Source organism: Mauremys mutica, chromosome 7 (assembly GCF_020497125.1).
Source record: "Mauremys mutica isolate MM-2020 ecotype Southern chromosome 7, ASM2049712v1, whole genome shotgun sequence".
NCBI lineage: Eukaryota > Metazoa > Chordata > Testudines > Geoemydidae > Mauremys > Mauremys mutica.
The window spans coordinates 33,280,633-33,300,325 of NC_059078.1; the positions used below are offsets into that span (position 1 = coordinate 33,280,633).

Sequence of the window (19,693 nt, forward strand, 5' to 3'; positions counted from 1 at the left end):
TAATAGACCTCCCCTAAGGCACTGGCTCTCAACCTTTCCAGACGACTGTACCCCTTTCAGGAGTCTGATTTGTCTTGTGGACCCTCAAGTTTCACCTCACTTAAAAAGTACGTGCTTACAAAATCAGACATAAAAATACAAAAACGTCCCAGCACACTATTACTGAAAAAGTGCTGACTTTTGCATTTCTACCATAGAATTATAAAATAAATCAATTGGAATATAAATATTGTGCTTACATTTCAGTGGATAGTATATAGAGCAGTATAAACAAGTCATCGTCTGTATGAAATTGTAGTTTGTACGGACTTTGTTAGTGCTTTTTATGTAGCCTGTTGTGAAACTAGGCAAAGATCTAGATGAGTTGATATAAACCCTGATATACACGTGCTCCTGGTTGAGAAACACTGCCCTAAGGGCTGTGTCTGTCTGAACCACATGCATCTTTGCACCTGTCCACGTTCCCCTAGCCCTCAATTTAAAAACTGCTCTACAGCCTTTCTACATGTACATGCCGGCCATCCCATTCCATTTTGGTTTAAGTGGGGCCCATCCTTCCTGCATAGGCTCCCCCTTTCCCAAAAGGCTTCCCAGTTCCTAATAAATCTAAACCCCTCCTCCCTACCCCATTGTCTCATCCACGCATCGAGACCCTGCAGTTCTGCCTAACTGGCCCTGTGTGTGGAACTGGAAGCATTTCAGAGAATGCTACCTTGGAGGTCCTGGACTTCAATCTCTTACCTAGCAGCCTAAATTTGGCCTTCAGGACTTCTCTCCTATCCTTCCCTGTCATTGGTACCTACCTTCCCTGTCATTGGTACCCTACCTACGCTGAAGGTAACAAGAAAGCTGGAGCTGAAGAGATTGTCCTGAGGCTAAGAGGAAAAGCCTGCAGATGAAAGACTGTGACCAACCTGCAATATCCAGTGGAGTGAGAAAAACTGCTTAATCTAGATGTCACCCAGTCTATAGGTTGAGCGTTTAGACTGCGTGCTTATCTTTTTTCTTCTTTTGGTAACTACTCTGACTTTTTGCCTATCACTTAAAATCTATCTTTTGTCATCATAAACAGTAAAACATCTTTATCAGCGAGTTTGCTTGAAGCGTTTCGTAAATCTGCTCAGGTCACAAAGGCTGGGGCATGTCTATTTTCCATTGATGAAGTGGTGAACTAGTTCATAAATCTGCATTGCTCATCTTGAGCAGATGGTATATTCCTGGAGTACAATGCTGGGAGCTGGGGGGATTTGGCTGGTGCCTTTCTCTGTGTGATTCATGAGTGGCTCTAGGAGCATTCATGCAATATAGCTGGGTGTGGAGCTCCACATGCAGTTGTACTGAGTAGTAACAGCACCTGGAGGGGTTTGCTGCTTGCCACCTGTAAGGCACTGAGAGAGACAACCCAGGCTAGTGAGAAAAGGGGGCACAGTGCTCCCACAATCCCAGGTTGCACCCCGGGGATCCCGTCACAGCTATGTATGTCAGTCAAGCAGCAAGCACCCCACAAACACACACACACACACACTACAGACAACAAACTTACCCCAAGGGTCACATAATCACTCCTCTGTCACCTGGAGAACTCCCTCCCCAAACTCCTGTTAGCTACTCCTGTCCACTAGCTCCTCTGGTCGGTTAGAAGCATGATTTTTAAACTCTGTTCTCCTTGAGTAGCCCTGCCCTCTCGTTAGGGTTGATAGGTGCTAAAGGGCTTAGGGATCAAAGCCTCATTAAGGTGTCAACTTTGCCTAGTGGGCCACTAGACTCAGCTCAACAGACCAGATTTAAAGTTTATTAGAGAATATTTAAAAATAAATGATATAAAGTGTTTGAGGCGTCAGTTATTGTGTCACTGGGAGTAACATACAGGTTGTAGGGGGATGTTAGCGTTTTGGTATTGGACGGCATATACATATGCACAGTCTGTTATGTCCCCAATGCGGGGTATACTGTGGGTGAGTTCAAGGTACAGCCAGCAAGCAGTGAGGGTACATCACTCATATAAACAGGTAATGGATAGTCGTGGGCATGAATAAATGAGCGGACTGGGTAATGATGATAGGATGACCCTCACAGGGCAGAGTTCAGTTTGGTTGGTTCAGGGCTCAGGGGATAAAGTCCAACAGGGGAAGTTTACAGGTCTCTTTCCCCTTTATACCAGTCATAAAATATCAGGGTTGGAAGGGACCTCAGGAGGTCATCTAGTCCAACCCCCTGCTCAAAGCCTAATTAAGCAGGGAACACACCACAAACACACACTAAAGACGACACACTTACCCAAAGGTCACATAGTCGCTCCTTCGTCCCCTGGAGAACTCCCTCACAAAATTCCTGTTAGTGGCTCCTGGTCACTAGCTCAAAGTGAAGTATTTTCACACTTGTGGTGGCTGACAAAGACCAGCGTTGGTCTAAGTGTATATGTTAATTTTAGATTTCCGCATCTGGACACCCCCCTCACACCCTGAGGCCCTGTCTCCACTAGCACTTTTGTCAGCAAAGATTTTGTCGCGCGGGGTGTGGAAAAAACCATACCTTTTGCCGGCATAAGTGCTCATGTGCACAGCGCTTTATCGGCAGGAGACACTCTTGACATAGCTACTGCTGCTCGTTGAGTCGATGGACAAGCTCTCTCCCATCGGCAGAACGTAGCTACACGAGCTTGGCTTACCCCTACTTACGGGTGAAGCTTGAGGAAATCAGAGCCTGCAATGGAAGGGCTACTTAGTATTTAAAAAGGAGGGAGAGGGTCTAGCCCTCCCACTTGCTATTTCCTGGGGCAGGACGGGTGGGGAGGGAGGGGGAGTGTCCAGGAAGACAAAATGGTCCCTGCACAAGCTGATCTGGTGAAAATCATCATTTTAATAACAAGGTTTAGTACAAAATGAAAAGGCACAAGAAATGGGCCCAGTTCCACATACAATAATGGTGTAAGGAGTTCCCAACCCTTGAGCAGGAGGGGGTCTGCAGAGGCATTTAGGCATGAATGGGCCCTTCCCTCTTTCTCTGGTCTTCAAACACTCCGTGAAAGGCACTTGCTGGCCCAGCAGGATCACCTGCACTTAGGCAGCTGGCGTTCTCTCTTTGGCTCCTGAAATGAGGTGCCCTCTTGCTGAGAGGGTACGGCAACCAGCTTTGGACAATCGGACACCCTGCTCATTGGCACTTGGGTTTCAAAGGCTTCCCCTGGCCCCACATCATATAACTAGTGTCACGGTGGTGCTGCTGGGGCTTCTCTCCTCTATCCGGGCAGGGGCCCGCTCTAAGCCCTCCTTTACCCACTCCCTGAGAAAAATCGCTCTACCTCCACTAAGCTAGTTCTGTGATTACACACGCCCAGCTGGAATGGGCTCATGCACTCCCAGTGTCTCTGGTATTTAAGGCAGATGCACCCACGGTCTTACGTAAAGCCCATCACACTGACATCAGAGAGCTTCGGGGGAGGGGAGATTGGATGTGGCTACCGGTGTCCCCCAGATCCAAGGATTACCAAACCTGCAGTGTCAACAGTGGGTTCTGGTGGAGATATCAAGGAACGCTGCACAGCTCATGTCTGTGCTGAGATCCTCTCATATCCAGAACACCCCCCCCGCCGCCCCGTAGGGTGCCTGTGTGTGAGGTGAACCCTAGTCCTGGCCCACCACCTCGGTGGAGGTAGAGGTGGGAGGAGACGGGTACTGGAGGTTGGGACTATGAGTGGGATCACGCCAGACAGCCGGGATCATTGGCCAGCCCATTGGCTTTCCTCACTATCAAGAACCAGAACAGCCAGAGGAGGACAAGCAGAGCACCCCTGAAGCCAAAGGAAAGGCACTGGTGGGTGGGGGAGTGGGGGCGGGGGGATGCTTCCAGCCCTCTCCTCTCCCCCACTCATGTGTGCGCTCTCTCTCACATACACACACATTCCCCCCTTGCCCAAACTGAGGCTGCTTGTCCCTCCCAGTCTCCTCACGGCCTCTGTGGCCGGGCACCAAAGATGGCATCTGTCTCGGAGCTCCACTCGGGGTCGTTACGCTGCAGGAGCTGGAACGGGGCTTCCTGTCTGCGCTGCACGAGCAGCAGGACCAGCAGCAGACACCAGAAGAAGAAGTTCACCCAGGCAGCCGCCTGTCAGAGTGGGGAGAACCACAGGTAGCAGGGGGTTGGTGAAACATGGCTGTGTATCGCCCTCCCTGCCCGTCTCCCTCAGACCCTTCCTCCAAAGCCCCGCCCGAGGAAGAAGCGGCCAGACCATTGGCTTGTCCAGTTGTCTGTCCTGCCTGCTGCTTCATCAGAGAACACCTGGCTGTACCACACCTGGCCCACGTGGGGTGGGATTCCCTCCTCCCCCGAAGCATGAGGGTGTTCGACTTTGTTCTTAGCTCACCTACAAACATCAGGGGCCACCAAGATACTAAATCCGGCTGCCTGGAGTCCCCCAAGCTGACTGCACTGCAGCAAGCGGAATTTCCTCACTAATTGTAAAGGGACTGACTGTTAATTGGATGGAGCCCACCTTCTTTCCCTCCCCCATGGTCTCCTCTAATGGGACGGGACCCAAACCAGGGGCTTGAGAATAATGGTTCTCACAAGCCGCTCATGCTGTGTTGGTGCTGCTGAGCTTCCACGTTTCTCACAGCAATGGCCAGCCCTCTTTGAAACTCTTGGGGGCAGAAGTTCTGCTGTTCCCTCAGCCGCTGCCCCCTGCCCCTGGGTTAATTCTCACCTCAGCACTGTAGAGATTGTCGTAGAACCTCGCTGCATTATACTGTGGGAACCACTGTGCGTGTTGGGCCCCTTGGCAGCTAGAGTGGAGTTAGGAAAGGACAGAGCCTGGATTAGCTGGAGAGCTGGAGGAGGAGAAATCCCACACGGGTCGATTCCCCCCACTCAGGTGCTGGGTCTTTGCACCGACTCAGAGCCTGAGGCTACTGGGAATGACAGGGGTCATTCTGGACATGGGGAGTGCGGTCCTCCCCTGAGAGAGAGAGAAGCCCACCTACCTTTCCACAACTTTGGTTTGGAGGATGGATGAGCACAGAGTGTCCATCCCAACCCGGAGGATACAGGCCGAGACCAGCAGGAAGAAGAGGATCACAGCAGAGATTGCCAGGTTGATGGTGAGCCAGGTGTGATCCCTGGAATGGGATGGGGGAGAGTTCAGTGTGACCAGCCGGTGGGACTGGCTGGCTCAAACTCCCCACCCCCACATGTGCCCTCTGCTCACCACCGCCTCTCGTCCATGCAGCAGCTGTAGATGCCGTAGAGCAGCACTGCGAAGCAGTACACAGCGATGAGGATGGAGATGGCAGCGACGAAGTAACAGAGGGAGATGTTGCTGAAGCGAGATAGAGCAAGGGCCGTCCCGTTCTTGTCTACGGACCCATAGAGGATACACCGGCCACCAAACTCCCCCTGGGAACGAGAGAACAGAGATGGCCTCCTTGGGAAGCAGATTCCACAGCACAGGGGACACAGACACTCCCATTCAGCGGCATTTCCGTTGTTTTATAGCAAAGCATTGAGGCCCTGCCCAGTCCCTGACCAAGATTGGCAGGGGCGGGGAGGGCGGGACTCCACCAGCATCTGTCTAAGATGCCTGTATGCTCCTTGGGGGATTGAGGCCCAGCTCTTCAAAGGTATTTAGGCACCTCACTCTCATGGGAAGGACTGTCCTCCCCAGGGGAGTTAGTTGCTTAAATAAGTCTGAGGATCTGGGACAGAGACCCAAGGCGTATGGTGTATCTGTCTCCAGGCTGGCACACCTGCAGTCACACACATGTACCCAGCCTATCTCCACGCTGGCGCTGCAGCTGTGTGTGTTTTGCTCTAGGATTTCTGGGGTGTGTGCCAAGGCCCTTAGCACCTGAAGCTGCTCTAGGAACTGGTTTGTGGTGTATTGTGGGAGAACTTGTCTGTCCTTCCCAGACCCCTGTATGGAACTGGTTTCAGCCTGTCACTGAGCCACAGGATCGTGCTACGCCCCCTGCTTTGGAAGTCTCTAGGAGGAGCCCCTTCAGTGTGCCAGACCCCCTGATAGAGACTTGTCCACTCCTCAGGGATTAGTGCACCTTGCCAAGCATCTGTAGTGACACCAAACAGCGTCACAACAGTCGGGATTATTAGTTCACTGGCACACAGCATAGGAAGTCCTTTGGGTAGCACAGAGACCCGAAGGTTAGAGCACAGTCCCTTCGGGTTAGCCCAGAGCCCAGCCAAGCTGGAGTGAACCCCTTGGTGCAAGTTCTGTCTGTCACTGCGTTTGATCTCCTTGGTCAGGCTCCAGGCGAGCCCTGACTCCTTCCAGCAGCCCACTCTTATCTCCCCACCTTCCCAGTCCCTTATTCTTGTGGGGAATGTTGCTCTACCTCCCTGCCAAGAGGTGTGGAAATCCCTGTCCCTTGGGGTCTTTGGTTGCTAGGCACCAACATCCAAGTGACAGGATTTGCCATTGTCTTCTCAAATGCTGTATTGATATGGGGGCCCAAGCCCCAGGCAGCTAGCCGACACCCACACCTACATCTCCTAGCCTGAGCTGAAAGCAAATGCTCCCTTTCTACCGACCTCAGCAGGAGAAACTGAGGCAAACAAGACTCACTGAAATATTACAAAAAAGTCCTACATTGTCACAGTTTGCTACAGTTTTTCTGAGGTACTTTTGTCTTGGCACTTCCTCCCTCTGCCCATTCCAACCGGGGAACGAGCTATGGAGCCGCTGGAGGAGACATAAGTAACTCACAGGTCACACAGGAGGCCCGTGGTGGAGCAAGGTGTGTAACCAAGTCTCATGCCAGTTGGGCCATCCACCCTTCCTCTCTGCAGTAGCCATGCTGGGAGCAGAGGGCTGGGGGATTTTACCATCAAGTTCTTTAACCCTGCCTGAAGCAGGTCTAGGTTCACTTGGCAGTACCCAGTCTGACTAGCTCCTCCCAAGCCCCTGAGCACTGCCAGGGGAGAATTTGCTCTGAGCCTCAGTGGAGACCAGGCCTGAGAGCCTCACAGCTTGGCGCTGTCACTTGCCTTCTAAGCTCTTAGGGCCAGGACTGATGACTTCCTGTGTGGATGTGGATGGGGAGCCGGATAGGTGCAGCCAAATGGCAAATACAGTAATGGCTTCTCTGGGGCTGAATGGGAGGGGAAAGAACAGCGGTGGAGAACCAGTGTCTGTGTCCTGAGAGACCCAGGGCCCCAGATGGGAGGGTGGGGCCTGTGTGTGCACAGGGAGGGGTGTATGCACCTAGGCAGGGCAGGAAGGAAACTAACTGCTAGAGCTTTCCTGCCTCTCCGGGGCCTCAGCTGACTCGCATTAGCTCCAGGGCTGTGCAGCTCACATGACAGGTCAGGGGCTGAGTGCACCAGGGTGTGGGTGCACAATCCAGCACCAGAGGGAGGGGGGATGGGCCAATGCTTCCCGCAGCACCTGGCAGGTAGTGATGAGTCTTTCCAGAGCCTTTTAAATTAACCCCTGCCCCGCTGGGCACTCAGTGCTGCTAGTGATCGCTGGTTGTGCAGGGCTGGACGGTTGACGGAGGTGGTGGGAGGGAACCAAGGGGGGGTGGGGGGTTGTACGTTGAGAGAAGCTGCAGGGTGTAATGGGGCTGCTCGAGGGAGTCCTGGGTGGGGGTGTTTTGGGGGCAGTCAGACTCGCGGGGGGCGCTGCTGCGGCTAGTGGACACGGAGACACCAGCAGCCATGGGGTGGGGGGGAGGTGCACACTGGGGCCGGGTGTTTCCCCTGCCTTTCTCCGTGTGGGGGGGGGAGCTTTCACCCACCCCCTGCTTCCCTCGCGCGCGCGCCCCTTCCCGGACAGACCCCCCCCCCGGGCAGGTACCTGGGTGACGGTCAGGGCCGAGGCGCAGACCACCCCGCAGAGGAAGGCAGCTCCGTGCAGGGCCAGTTCCCCCAGCTGCAGCGCGGACACCGCCATGTTCCCCTCGGCCAGCCCAGGGCCCGAAGCCCCAATCCCCGCCCCCTGGGAGATCCGCCCCCGCCAGCCTGGGGAGGCTCCATTGGGACGCCCCCCCCCCATGTCTGTGCTGAAATGAGCCTGTCCCGTCACCCTGCCCCAGTTAGTACCGCGAGAGAGACCCCTGCTCCCTGCGCCAGTTAAAGCCCCCCCCCCAACCCGGCCAGGGTGAGCCCCGCCGCTGTGTGCGGGGAGAAAACAACCCCACCCCCCTGCTGTTCGCTGCATGCAGCTCGTCACCCCCCATTGCGCCAGGCGCTGTACAAACCAGGCCAATAGCGCCGGCAGGCTACAGCGGGTTACCCGCAGCCTCACACCTCACCACGCAGCTGGAGGGCTCGGAGTGCCACTGATTGCCACACGGGCTCCAGCCTCTGGGTAGCAGGCATCCTAGATCAGCTCAAGAGGCCTAGTCCCAAGCACACTGCCCACATGTACACGCTTTGCGTGAGAGCCTCTGGAAAGGCTCCCCAGCGATTATTCTTCCTCTGTAAATCATGTAAGTCACATCCCAGTGCTCCAATACGTCCCCATTGGTTGCCATCTTCAATAGCGATGCTTGCACTGCACTCATTACCACAGTACCTGAGCGCCCTCACTCAGTGCATTAAGTACCGTGACTGACCTTTGTTCTCATCCTCTCTCTAGCAGAGGCGTGTGAAGGGTTTGGATTGTTTTCTAGTAAATCTCTCCGTGTGAGATAGAGACCGCAGGGTCAGAGGAGCATGGCCTGGTGAGGTTTGTGCTGGTTTTTAGGTCTCATGGGAGCTCATGCCACATTCCCGGGGTGGCTCTGCTTCCCTTACACTGATACCCTGATATTTCTCAGTTGTAAAAAACCCATTTGTGTTTGGTCAAACTCCTAACATTAACCATACACAGAGTTCCAGCTGCAAAGGTGCTTGGTTCTGGCTGTCACTTTTCCATTGATTTCACTAACTTCTACTAGCAGTTGTGTTATCAACTGGCACTTTCTGAGCTAGTGCCCTCTCCTGGAAGGTGAGCTAATAGCAGCACCTGGGCTTCCTAACCTTGAATAGGCGACTAGTACTTCGGTTTCATACTACTGCCCATCACCTTCCAGCTCCTTCTTTGGAGAGAAACAAGCCCTGGAGTATGGGGGTATAAGATAACAGAGGTGGTTTATTTTTGCTCTGGTCCCATCTTCCACTCTCAGGGAGGATTTGCACTTGCTGCTGGGAGCTGTGCCCGTGAAGCATCACAGAAAGACACAAACTCACCTGCTTGACACCTTACCACAGCGGTCCCCAACCTTTTTCATCTGGCGGACCGTGGCAGCGGACGAGCATCCACCGAAATGCCAACAAGCAGCAACATCACTAGGCGTCACTGCTGAAATACCAGCAACAAGCATCATCATCCAGGTGTCGCTGCCGAAATGCCGCCAATTTTCAGTGGCATTTGGGCGGCGACACCGCTGGATGACGCTGCTTGTCGGTGGCATTTCAGCGGATGCTCATCCACCGGCCAGTACATGGGCACACTTAGATGCCATGGTGCCCGCATTGGGGCCCCCTACCTTACAATGAGTGTTGGAGAGGCCACAGCCCAGCCCTGAGCCTGTGTGACTCTGCATCATTCCCAAAGCATAGCCAGAAAGTGCTGCTGAAATGCAACTGAGGTGATTTTAGCCAGATCCATGGTTGAACCCCCTTTGGTCCCCAAAATAAACACAGTTACAACAGCCATGGGATCTTACACATGCTCAAAGAGCAACCAAGTCCTGCTGTTTAAAGCCACCTTCAGAAAACCTTGGGGGCCTCACTTTACAGACAGGCCCAGCCCCTTGTGGCAGGCTTTGATTCAGTGTTTGAGAGGGGGCAGACATGGCAGGTGTGGAGATGGGTGGGGGTAGGGGCCCTAGTTTATGATAGTGGGTTAGGAAGACAGGAGCAGGTCCCTCAGATCTGAGAGCCAGAGCTTCCTAGCTGTTAGTCCCTCTGAGATGTGGGCCAGTGCTCACTGAAGGTAGCCAAGGGAAGACTAAGGGGCAGCACCTAGCAGGGGCAAGACAGGGGGTGCTATAGCTACCCCACCCCCATGCAACAAGGGAGAGGTCAACAAGCAAATCCTCAGTCCCCAACAGAAGCAGCATCTTTATTAAACAAGCAGGTGTCAATCCAAGGCTTGGGGAGTGGGAGAAATGCTGTAGGCTGGCAGGAAAATCCAACTCCAAGGGGAGTGCTGAGTACACAAGGACAGGAGCGCTCATCCCTCAGGGGAGGACATGGCTTGGGGCCAGGGAGCTAAGATCCTTTAGTTAGCCTATGGAGTCTCTTGCTGTGTGCTGTACCTAGATCACAGAGAGGCCCCACGCTCTGCAATCACCTCCCCTCTCCCATGCATACTCCCCAAACACCTCCCCAGCAAAGGCTCAGCCATCACACAGCAGAAAACCCTGGATGGCCCTTGGAGGAGTGCACAGTCCATCAGGGCAGAGGTAGCAGGCTCAGCCTGACCCACAGTCTGGGCAGGTAGGCGGCACGGCAGAGGGCAGAATGTCTCTTCAGCACCCCCTGCAGAGTCCTGAGGCTGCTGGGTAGGCCCCCTCCACCCTGGAAAATAAAATCTTCTCCTGAGGGGTCTGGTTTGAGTGGCGGTCCCTGACTTCACCTAGCAAGGGATGCTCAGTAGTAGGGGGGAGGGACGAAGGACCCATGAGCTGAAGTCCTGGAGGGGAGAGGTCACTCCTCAGAGAGGCAGGTAAAGGGAGTACTCTGAGTGGGCCCACTTCTTCACAGGCTTGCTGGTCCTGCCGATCATGGGCAGCTTCTGGGCATAGCGGGAAATGTGGCTAGGGCCGTGGTGCTGGGCGAAGCAGGTCTGGAACAGTCGGCCCTTGCACCGCCGGCCCACCTGCCGCCCAGCAATCACAAAGCTGAAGTGGGGTGGCCCCTGGGGGGAGAAGCGGCACTTCTGGAAAACGTCACGGACCCCGGGCCGGTGGCCCTGCTGGCGTGATGTGCTACGAGAGCGGGGCACGCTGGCCGAGCGATGGAGGGCTGGCCTGCCTGGGGGGTAGTCTGCCCGGGGGCTCTCCTCCTCCCGGGGACTCACTGTGGCATTGGCTGTCAGCTGGGGCATCTTGCGCACCACATCCCCTGTGCCGAAGGCTGGCTGCTCTTTCTTGGTGTCCAAGACCTTGGGGCCGGGAGGTGTCGGCTCGGCTGCTTGCAGCCCCGAGCCCGTGCCAAAGCGGGTGGCCAGGCTGTCCCCAAAGAAGTCGTAGAGCTCCCGGTAGGTCTCATGCAGGGAGACAGCGGGAGGATCAGCAGAGATGCCAGTGCCCAGCTGGGGGCCCCCGCTGCCCAGCTGCAGCAGGTGGCTGGCGATGCCAAAGCTGAACTCCACTTGGGGATCTTGCAGGGGGCTAAGCCAGGGAGAGCTCTCTCGACGGCACCCATCCCTACATGGTCTGTCCCCCTGGGCGGATACTGACTGCGCCTTCATCTTCAGCAAGCGCTCCACTGCCACCTGGCAAAGGAAGAGCTGCTCTGGTTAGAAGCCCTGGCCTCTCCACTCTTTAACCCCAGCTGCAAACCCAGCCGCACACAGCCGGAGACTGGAGGATCCCTGGCTCAGCTGGGCACCTGCATGAGGCTGCTGCTCACACAGCCCTTTCTGCCCATGCCCATCCCCATCCCAGATATAAAGGGCATTGAAGAACCACCTTTACCCTACCCAAGGAGAAGCCAAGTCACCCCCATCCCTTTTCTGGCAGGGGCCCTGTATCTAGTCTGACTGAGGCCAGATGCAATGCTACTGGGAGATGGGAGCTCAGTGCCTTCCCTTCCCAGGAGAGCAGGGGCTTCTGGGCTGCCTGGAACTGCAGTGAGTGTGTGGGCCCTGTGGGCAGAGCTCTGGCCCAGCCTTCTCTCTGGACAGGAGGGGTGAGACTCACCAGGATGGCACCGTATACCTTGTGCCCATCAGCCTTCACCTGAGCATTGGAGACAGAGTAGTCGTCCAGCACAGCCTGCAGGTTTGCCCAGTAGGTGGAGAGATGGGGGTAGAGGACTCGCTCCACAGCCTGGAGAGGAGAGAGCAAAGATCCAGCCCCAAAAGGGCCATTTACTGACCGGGTCCAAGAACCAACAGCACAGCCAATGCATGAGAAGCTAAAGTACCTAAGCTAAAGGGTCCTCTGCCTTGTGTGTGCACAAAGAGATGGGAGTGGGGCACAGAGCACCGGTTACCAGCCCCTGCAGCAGATCACCACTTCCTCCCATGCCCCCCCAACATAGAGGGACCCAGCGTAGCCACCCTCCTGGGAGGCATCACCACTTCCTTACCTTCCACCCCAGGGCATGCAGCCCCACCACTGCCCCATAATGAGAGCAAAGTGGGCGCACTGGATCAGCCAGCACCTTCTGGAGGGACAACAGGATCTGGTGGTACAGGCCACTGACGAGGTCGCCATGCGTCCTGAGGGAGGAGACCGAGCAGAGGCTGAAAATCCCTCGAGATTGGACTTGTGCATCCCACCCAGGACCCTCCCCTACCCCATCATGCTCCATCAGAGCTGCATGCATGGAAAAAGGGAACTCCAGACACCCTTGGGGCACTGTGCCCTGCCAGGGAGAGCAGGGGCAGCACTGGACTCTGAAGGAGAGTCCCACTGACACCAGACATGCTGGCGACTGGGTGGTGGGGGTGGCAGTGACTCCCTTTCAGCCCCTCCCCACCATGCCGCACCAGAAGATGTGGCTCAGGAGCATGGCAGCGTAGTCCCGGAGCGTCCAATGGTCATTGAGGGGGTTGATGGATGCGGCGAGTGGCTCCAGCACGCAGTACATGACGCTGGCAATCAGGCTCTTGACATAGGAGCCCAGGCACAGGTAGGGATTCTGGATGAGGCTCTTGGCAATGTGCAGCAGGCGGTTCAGCTGCTCCAGGTCATGGCTGACGGACTTCACCTGGGACAGGAGAAGAAAGCGAGCGAAAGGCTCAGAGCTGCCGGAAGGAGGGCACAGGCTGCCCCAGGGGAGCCACACTCTTGGGAGGGTCTCCTGTCCACCCCACCCTGTTTCTCAGGTGGGTCACATGCTCCACTCACCCCGCTGACCACATAGACAAAGTAGGGCAGCAGGGCAGCGATCTTCGAGTTCGTCTGCAGGTCCTGGAGGGCAACCTGTGGGGGGAAGTGTCAGATGAGGGTCAGAGGAAGAGGGGTGCCACAGCCAGGAATGGAATGGAGAGCCCCAGCCTGGGGTGGGGGTGTTGCACCACAGTTTGTAATGTCATCGTTCTCCCTCAGTCAGGCTCCCCACACGGGGCCAGCGATCCCTGCTGCATGTCCTCCTGAGACACTCGGGCCAATCAGAGCTGGTGGGCAGTTCTGTGGGTGGACCACTGGTGCCAGAACTTTCTGCGATCCTTCCCCTACCAGGCTGCATCAAGCCTGGAGCACAAATAGCTTCTGTGGAGGCTGGGGCTCTACAGTCCTTGAAGCCCTCATTTGCCCCCCACATTCCAGGCCAGTCTGAGATAAAGGCACCGATCCCCAGCCCCTCACCCACCTTCATTAGCTGCGGGTCATCCCCAAGCACAGCTCGGGTCACATGCTGGTAGTACTTCAGCAGGTCATCTGAGAGTGTGGAGACAGCACTGGGCACTGCAGGAGAAGCCAGGAAGGCAAGAGTTACAGGAATTCAGCGGAGACCCCTCCGAAGCACCAGTGATCCCTACGAGAGCAGCAGCAGCCCGAGCCCCAGTACAGGGTAGGGACCTGCCATGGGGCATTGTTCAGAAAGGAGATGGCAGAAACGTGTGTAGTGTCGGAGAATGACTGGGGAAAAACTCTCATATGAAGAGATTGAAAAGACTGGGATTGTTTAGAAAGGGGAAAGGAGAAAAGTTGATAATGACTGGGACAGAGAAGGGAGATCTGGAGCTTTTTGTGACACTCTGTACTTCGGGGGAACACCCTACACCCCCACGTTCATCTTTATAAAATGATTGTGTGCTATCCAATGCAAAGTTTGTCCTGTTGAGCGTCTTTGGAAGGCTCATCATGCACTGAGCATGGTTGTTATAGTGATGTTATAGAAATTGTTACAGTAATGATATAGGTTATAATTTCATGTATATAGTTATGAGGCTGAAAATGTATCCTCATGGCTTAGAGCAAGCCCAGGCAAAAACTCTCCAAGAACAGAGAGGCAGTTCACACCTCATCCAGGGCACAGATGGGACAAACCCAGCCCAGCCTCACAGGAACAATGGACACTGGCTTCGGCAGCAACAAAAGAATCTGTTAGACCCTTGAGGGAGTCACCCCCTTCCTTTGGGTCAGTTTAGGACTGCGATGAGGTAATGCTCACCTGACTCTGAAGGTGGAGGGCGGGGGGAAGAGAGCAAAGCCAAGAGGAAAGAAAGGACATGATAAAAGGGAAAGACTTTGCCATGCTCTCTCTCCTCAACCTACATCTACAGACACCACCACCAAGCAACTGAAACGCTGATCAAAGGGGAGAGCCTGACTGAAAAGTAACCAGCCAGCCTGTGGTGAGAAGCATCTAAGTTTGTAAGGACATTGAAAGTGTTAAGATCAGCTTAGAATGTGTTTTCCTTTTATTTCATTTGACCAAATCTGACTTGTTATGCTTTGACTTATAATCACTTAAAATCTATCCAGTTCATAAATTTGTATGTTTATTCTACCTGGAGCGGGTGCGTTTGGTTTGAAGTGTGTCAGAGGCTCCCCTTGGGATAACAAGCCTGGTACATATACATTTCTTTGTTAAATTGACGAATTCATATAAGCTTGCAGCATCTAGCAGGCATAACTGGACACTGCAAGACGGAGGTTCCTAGGGTTGTGTCTGGGACCAGAGATATTGGCTAGTGTTATTCGCTTGCAAGTAGCTGGGAGCAGTTTCCATGCCAGAAGCTGTGTGTGAATAGCCCAGGAGTGGGAGGTTCTCACAGCAAAGAAGGGTAAGGCCCAGAGTCGAGGATTGGAGAGGCCTAGCAGATCACCAGTCCGGATAATACCAGAGGGGGAACATCACACTTCTGTTCTCCCAATCTCCTAACACAAGGACAAGGGGACAGGAGCGACCAAAAGGGGGCAAAATTCCTAACTGATAAAAGGACATACTTTTCCTCACACTGTGTGATTGGCCTGGGGGACTCCCTGCTGCAGGATGGGGCAGAGGTCAAGAACTAAGTGAGATTTAGAGGGACTGGATGTTTATGTGGATAACTAGGACAAGCGACCGTTGCATAGTTAATGCTAGCAAAGATTTGGGAAGGGAGAGAAAACCTCCTGCTTCAGGGCTTAGTTTGAGAGCAACTTAACAGGGAGTAGGATGAGGTCATTGTCAGCTCTGCAGGGCAGCAACTGTCTGTACAGCACCCGGCACAGTGGGGTCCCCCTGGTGGTTGGGGCCTGTACGTGCAGCTTCAATACAAAGAGGAGCTAAGGGCAAGGGAATGGGTTGCTGAGCAGTTCTTACCAGCTCCCTGTGGTTCAAGATTTCCTTTCCCATCCAGGTAAGAGACGTGAACTACAATGCAAGCACAGATGCTGTTAAACAACTTGGCTGATCCCTCCAGCCTTCCCTGGGCAGGATGCTCCCCTTCTCATGAGGTAGCCTGGGTGAGGGTTTTAGGTACCCTAGTCACAGAGCACGGGGCATCAACCCCCACCTCGCTAGCTCTGAGAAGACCCCACTTGGGATATCATGCTCAGGTCCAAGCTACGCATTAGGTGCAGGTCCAGTGAAGAGCCACTAGCCCAACACCTTGGATCTGAGTGTCAAAGGAACTAATTTACAGGGGAAGCAACATGTGTCTTGCCTGGCTGAGCAGTGACTAAAGGAGACTGGTAAGCAATCCTGACAGGGAACTATCCTCCCCTGGGGGCCTCCATTGCACCCTACTATGGGATGGGGAGGAGATTGTCCCCAAAGTAGAGGGGCTGGGTGGGTGTCCTGTTGCTTGCACACAGAAGGAAGGGATGTGGCCAGGAGATCCTCCCCAGGGGAGGAACTGGGAGCCCTGTAATTTGGGACATTCAGAAGCAGGCTGCCCAAAGCTCTAGAGAGAGAACCCTGGAGGATGGAGTAACCACACACACCCAGCCCCGCCAGCGGGGTGACACACCTCTCACTGCTGTCTCTGCACAGCCCTTGGGGAGGTTGGTGGCCAGGGCAAGCTCCACCAGATTGATTTCACGGTCCTCCTGGAAGTAGAGCTCCCCTTCCTTTATAGCACGGAAGGGAAGGGGGTCCTGGGAGCCATAGCCGCACACCACCTGCAAGGACACCAGACGGTCACTCTCTTGCCAGGCCCACCTTGGGGACGGCTAGGCCTGCCACCACCACCAGTGTCCTGGTGGAGAGGACTGGACTGGGCGCTCCTTGGACTCCATCCAGCTCGCACTGGTCTGTGGGCAGGAGAGCAGCAGCAACAGGTGAGTCTCTCGCTGCCCTCACCTCCACGTTGCTCCAGCGAAGGGCCCGGTTGAAATCCTCCACCGTCAGTTTCCGGCGCTTGGTGTGTTTCATGAACTGGGAGCTGTTCTGCGGGGGGAGAGGGAACGTGAGGAATCGGAGGGGCCAGCCCCAAGGGCGGCGGTGCGGGCCCCCAGCCCAGCCGCCCACGGGGGGCTTAGGCCAGTCCTGGGGGCAGCCCCCCACGCCTAGGGGGTCACAGCCGGCCCCTCACGGGGAAGGGTCAAGGGTCACAGGCCGCCCCCCCAGCCCCGGCGCAATCTCCGCCCCCAGGACCAGGGCCGGGCCCGGCTCCCGCACCTGGGCGGCCTCCCGCAGGCGGTAACACACGTCCTCGGCCAGCAGCGCGGCCACCTCGTCCGTCAGCTCCAGCCCCGCGCTCTCCGCCATCAGCCGCACGGACTCGCGCGGCAGCTCCACGAAGCGCCGCTCCTCGCGCTCGGACATGGCGGCGGCGAGGCGGGGGGAGCCCGGGGCCCCTTAGGGCTCGGGGGGGGGGGCGCTCGGGGTTCTCCCGGCTGCAGCCTGAGCAGCCCCAATCCCTTGTCTCACGGCGCAGCCAGCCCCGCCCCCGCCGCCTCTCAGCCTCTGGAATCCCAAGCGCCTATTGGCCGCCGTGCAAATCTATCCAAACCCACGCGGGGATATGTCGTGAGGCCGTCATGGGGCGGGGCGGGGCGGGGCGCGGCGCGTCGGGTGCTCGGGACAGCAGAGGGCGGGGCTCAGGGTTCGGAGTTCGAGTCGCAGCCCGCTTTGGAGAGCGGCGCGAAGGCTCCCGCTGCCGGAGGTGTCAGGCTGCTGCCCCGGGCTGTTCCCTGCGCCAGGCAGGCCGGTTTTAGGGCTTGTCTGCGCATGGGGCGTGCCCCTGTCGCTCCACGGACCTAGTTACACTTCAGGGGGTCCAGGCGGGGGATTGGCTCCTGTGACGTTAACCCCGTGTATGGACGCGCTGTGCCCGAGTAGTGCCGCCCTCCAGGGCCAGGGTACCCACCCACGCTGTTAATCCGGATTAACTCCCAGCTGTAGATGGATCCCCATTGCACACACATATCTGCACCTCGGTTGCCAATTTAGGAAAGTATTCTTGTTCAGAGCAGCACTTGAGCACATGCATAAATCTCATCAATTTAAGCATGTGCTTAAAAAGTAGGTGCTTAAATGCTGACCTGACTAGGAATGGGTTTAAAAAAGCATTAAATACTCTTCTAAATTGACGATTTAAATCTATTTCAGGGGTTCTTTTGAAACGGGGTCAGGACCCCTCAGGGGGTCACAAGGTTATTGTGGGAGGTTATTACATGGGGAGTCATGAGCTGTCAGCCTCCACCCTAAACCCTGCTTTGCCTCCAGCATTTATAATGGTGTTAAATATATTTAAAAAGTGTTTTTAATTTGGGGGGGGGGTGACAGTCCATGCCCCTAGGGTCAGGTCAGCATGGGCTATCCATCACAGTTCGCAAAGCAGCCATTTGGCACAGGGCTGTGTGGTCTAGCAGCCAGAGTCTATGGCGCCCCCTCCGATGCAGGGTGGTGTGGCCCAAGAGCCAGAGTCTACAAAACAACCCTGTGGTGCCAGGTAGCATGGCCTAGTGGCCAGAGTCTATGGTGTTGGGGTTTGATAGCCCCGGTGGGGGGGGGGGGGAAATCAGGCCCACTCGACTCCACTGGGCCCCAACCCAGGGCCTAACAGTAGTGTAGTGGCTTGCCACTGACTCAGCAAGGGGTCCTACTGAAACATGCTGAGTTTCCCTGAGTGGCAGAATGGTACCTGCCACCCTCTCTGGGTCACTTCCTACCAGAGTCTGTGTTGGGGTTTCCCATGAGACGTCAGGTCCTCTATGTTCGGCAGGTCCAGTTGTCTCCAGGGTCTCCTCCAGTCACCGGGGTGCAGGCGGGCTGTGACCAGCTTCAATGCCCAGTGTAGTCAAGAGGCTGTCACTGGCCCTCTGCAGGTGCTTCCCAGGAAGGTCCTTCTCCTGCAGCATCCAGCCCAGAATGAACAGGTCTCTCTCCCTTTATACTACTAGAGCACTTGGAGCATGCCCAGTCTTGCCAGGGAGGCGGGACTTCTGCTATCAATACCTGGGGCTTAACCCTATCTGGGCTAGTGCAGGGTAAGCGGACCCCGTCCCAGGGGGTCGCACTCAGAGGCTTGCTATTTGAAAGGGGGCACCGGTACAAAAGTTTGAGAACCACTGATCTACTTCCACACCTAAATAAACATGGGGTGATATCGGAGGTGGAGTATTCACCCCATGTTCCACACCTAAATAAACATGGGGTGAATACTGCCAACTCTGCACTCGCTTTGCTTGTCTTTTGGGAGGCCGAAAAGAGAAGCCACAAGTCTTCACTGACCTCTCCTTTACTGACAGTATAGTGCAGCCCCCTCAGGAAGGGGGAAGGGAATGATGGTTCTCAGGTCCACCAGCAGCCTGTCAGCCACTTAAAACATGTTCCCCTGTGATATCCAGCCCCACACAAATCCCAGATCCTCAGGTGTCCCCCACCCCCACAAGAAGCAGTGTCCCTACCCCATTGTATTAGCTTTACCTTAAATCCCTGCGATTGTATAACATGCAGCACTTGTAATGAAATAAAAGTTTTATTTAAGAAAACAGATTCCACTAGCAACAAGGGAATGGTGGAAACAAATGGTTACAATACAAAACACAATAAAATGCAAATTAGGACCTATGGTGCACAAGGACCAGGATCCAATCAGTGAATGGGTACAGGGTGCCTGAAGCCTCTCCCCCACTCCTCCCTTAAGTGCAGGGCCGGCTCCAGGCACCAGCGGGCCAAGCGCCCGCTTGGGGCGGCATCCTGGGGAGGGCGGCAGATGGCCCCGGTGGACCGCCCGCTGGCATGCCTGCGGGAGGTCCACCGGAGCCGCCGACCGGCAACCGCCAAAGCGCCGCCCCCCGCCCCAGCAAATCCTAGCCGCGGCTGGGAGTTAAAAGGCTCTGTGCTGCCCGCCGCGGCGGGGAGCCTGGAGCCTTCTGATTCCCAGCCGCGGCTGGGAGTTAAAAGCGGGGAGCCCGGAGCCCTCTGATTCCCAGCCGCGGCTGGGAGTTAAAAGCGGGGAGCCCGGAGCCCTCTGATTCCCAGCCGCGGCTGGGAGTTAAAAGCGGGCAGCCCGGAGCCTTCTGATTCCCAGCCTGGGATTTAAAAGGCTCTGGGCTCCCCGCAGCGGGGAGCCCAGAGCCCTTTAGACACGCCTGCCGCCCTAAGGGCGCACAGACTGCCCCCCCAGCCCAGGGCGGCAATT

At 55.6% G+C, this 19,693-nt stretch overlaps 2 protein-coding genes across 6 annotated transcripts; both read right to left on the reverse strand.

Moving 5' to 3' along the window:
* Positions 1–2,839: 2,839 nt before the first annotated feature.
* Positions 2,840–7,960, reverse strand: TMEM179B (transmembrane protein 179B). Its single transcript, XM_045025544.1, has 5 exons — positions 7,808–7,960; positions 5,204–5,391; positions 4,980–5,114; positions 4,703–4,781; positions 2,840–4,104 (listed from the first exon to the last, which is right to left on the reverse strand). The coding sequence occupies exons 1-5, from the start codon at positions 7,901–7,903 to the stop codon at positions 3,946–3,948; spliced, it is 657 nt and encodes a 218-aa protein (XP_044881479.1). The 5' UTR covers positions 7,904–7,960; the 3' UTR covers positions 2,840–3,945.
* A 2,082-nt stretch (positions 7,961–10,042) lies between these two features.
* Positions 10,043–18,398, reverse strand: TAF6L (TATA-box binding protein associated factor 6 like). 5 transcript variants are annotated; one of them, XM_045025417.1, is made up of 10 exons: positions 18,219–18,398; positions 16,405–16,491; positions 16,073–16,223; positions 15,424–15,474; positions 13,483–13,577; positions 13,020–13,094; positions 12,659–12,879; positions 12,256–12,388; positions 11,865–11,993; positions 10,043–11,452 (listed from the first exon to the last, which is right to left on the reverse strand). In XM_045025417.1, the coding sequence occupies exons 2-10, from the start codon at positions 16,474–16,476 to the stop codon at positions 10,655–10,657; spliced, it is 1,725 nt and encodes a 574-aa protein (XP_044881352.1). In that variant the 5' UTR covers positions 16,477–16,491; positions 18,219–18,398; the 3' UTR covers positions 10,043–10,654. The 5 variants fall into 5 exon arrangements, with proteins under 5 accessions (XP_044881352.1, XP_044881347.1, XP_044881348.1 ...); XM_045025412.1 differs by lacking the exon at positions 18,219–18,398 and adding an exon at positions 16,723–16,982; XM_045025413.1 differs by lacking the exon at positions 18,219–18,398 and adding an exon at positions 16,723–16,981 and having other exon boundaries at positions 10,043–11,437.
* Between the last annotated feature and the right edge of the window lie 1,295 nt (positions 18,399–19,693).

Coding starts and splice junctions, on each gene's coding strand:
- TMEM179B (XM_045025544.1), bottom strand. CDS start 7,903: ATGGCGGTGTCCGCGCTGCAGCTGGGGGAACTGGCCCTGCACGGAGCT. Junction 5,115..5,203: donor TGCATGGACGAGAGGCGGTG/GTGAGCAGAGGG, acceptor ATCCCATTCCAG/GGATCACACCTGGCTCACCA. Junction 4,105..4,702: donor ACAATCTCTACAGTGCTGAG/GTGAGAATTAAC, acceptor CCACTCTGACAG/GCGGCTGCCTGGGTGAACTT.
- TAF6L (XM_045025412.1), bottom strand. CDS start 16,869: ATGTCCGAGCGCGAGGAGCGGCGCTTCGTGGAGCTGCCGCGCGAGTCC. Junction 16,224..16,404: donor TTCGCTGGAGCAACGTGGAG/GTGAGGGCAGCG, acceptor GTGTCCTTGCAG/GTGGTGTGCGGCTATGGCTC. Junction 12,389..12,658: donor CTCCTGAGCCACATCTTCTG/GTGCGGCATGGT, acceptor CTCCTCCCTCAG/GACGCATGGCGACCTCGTCA.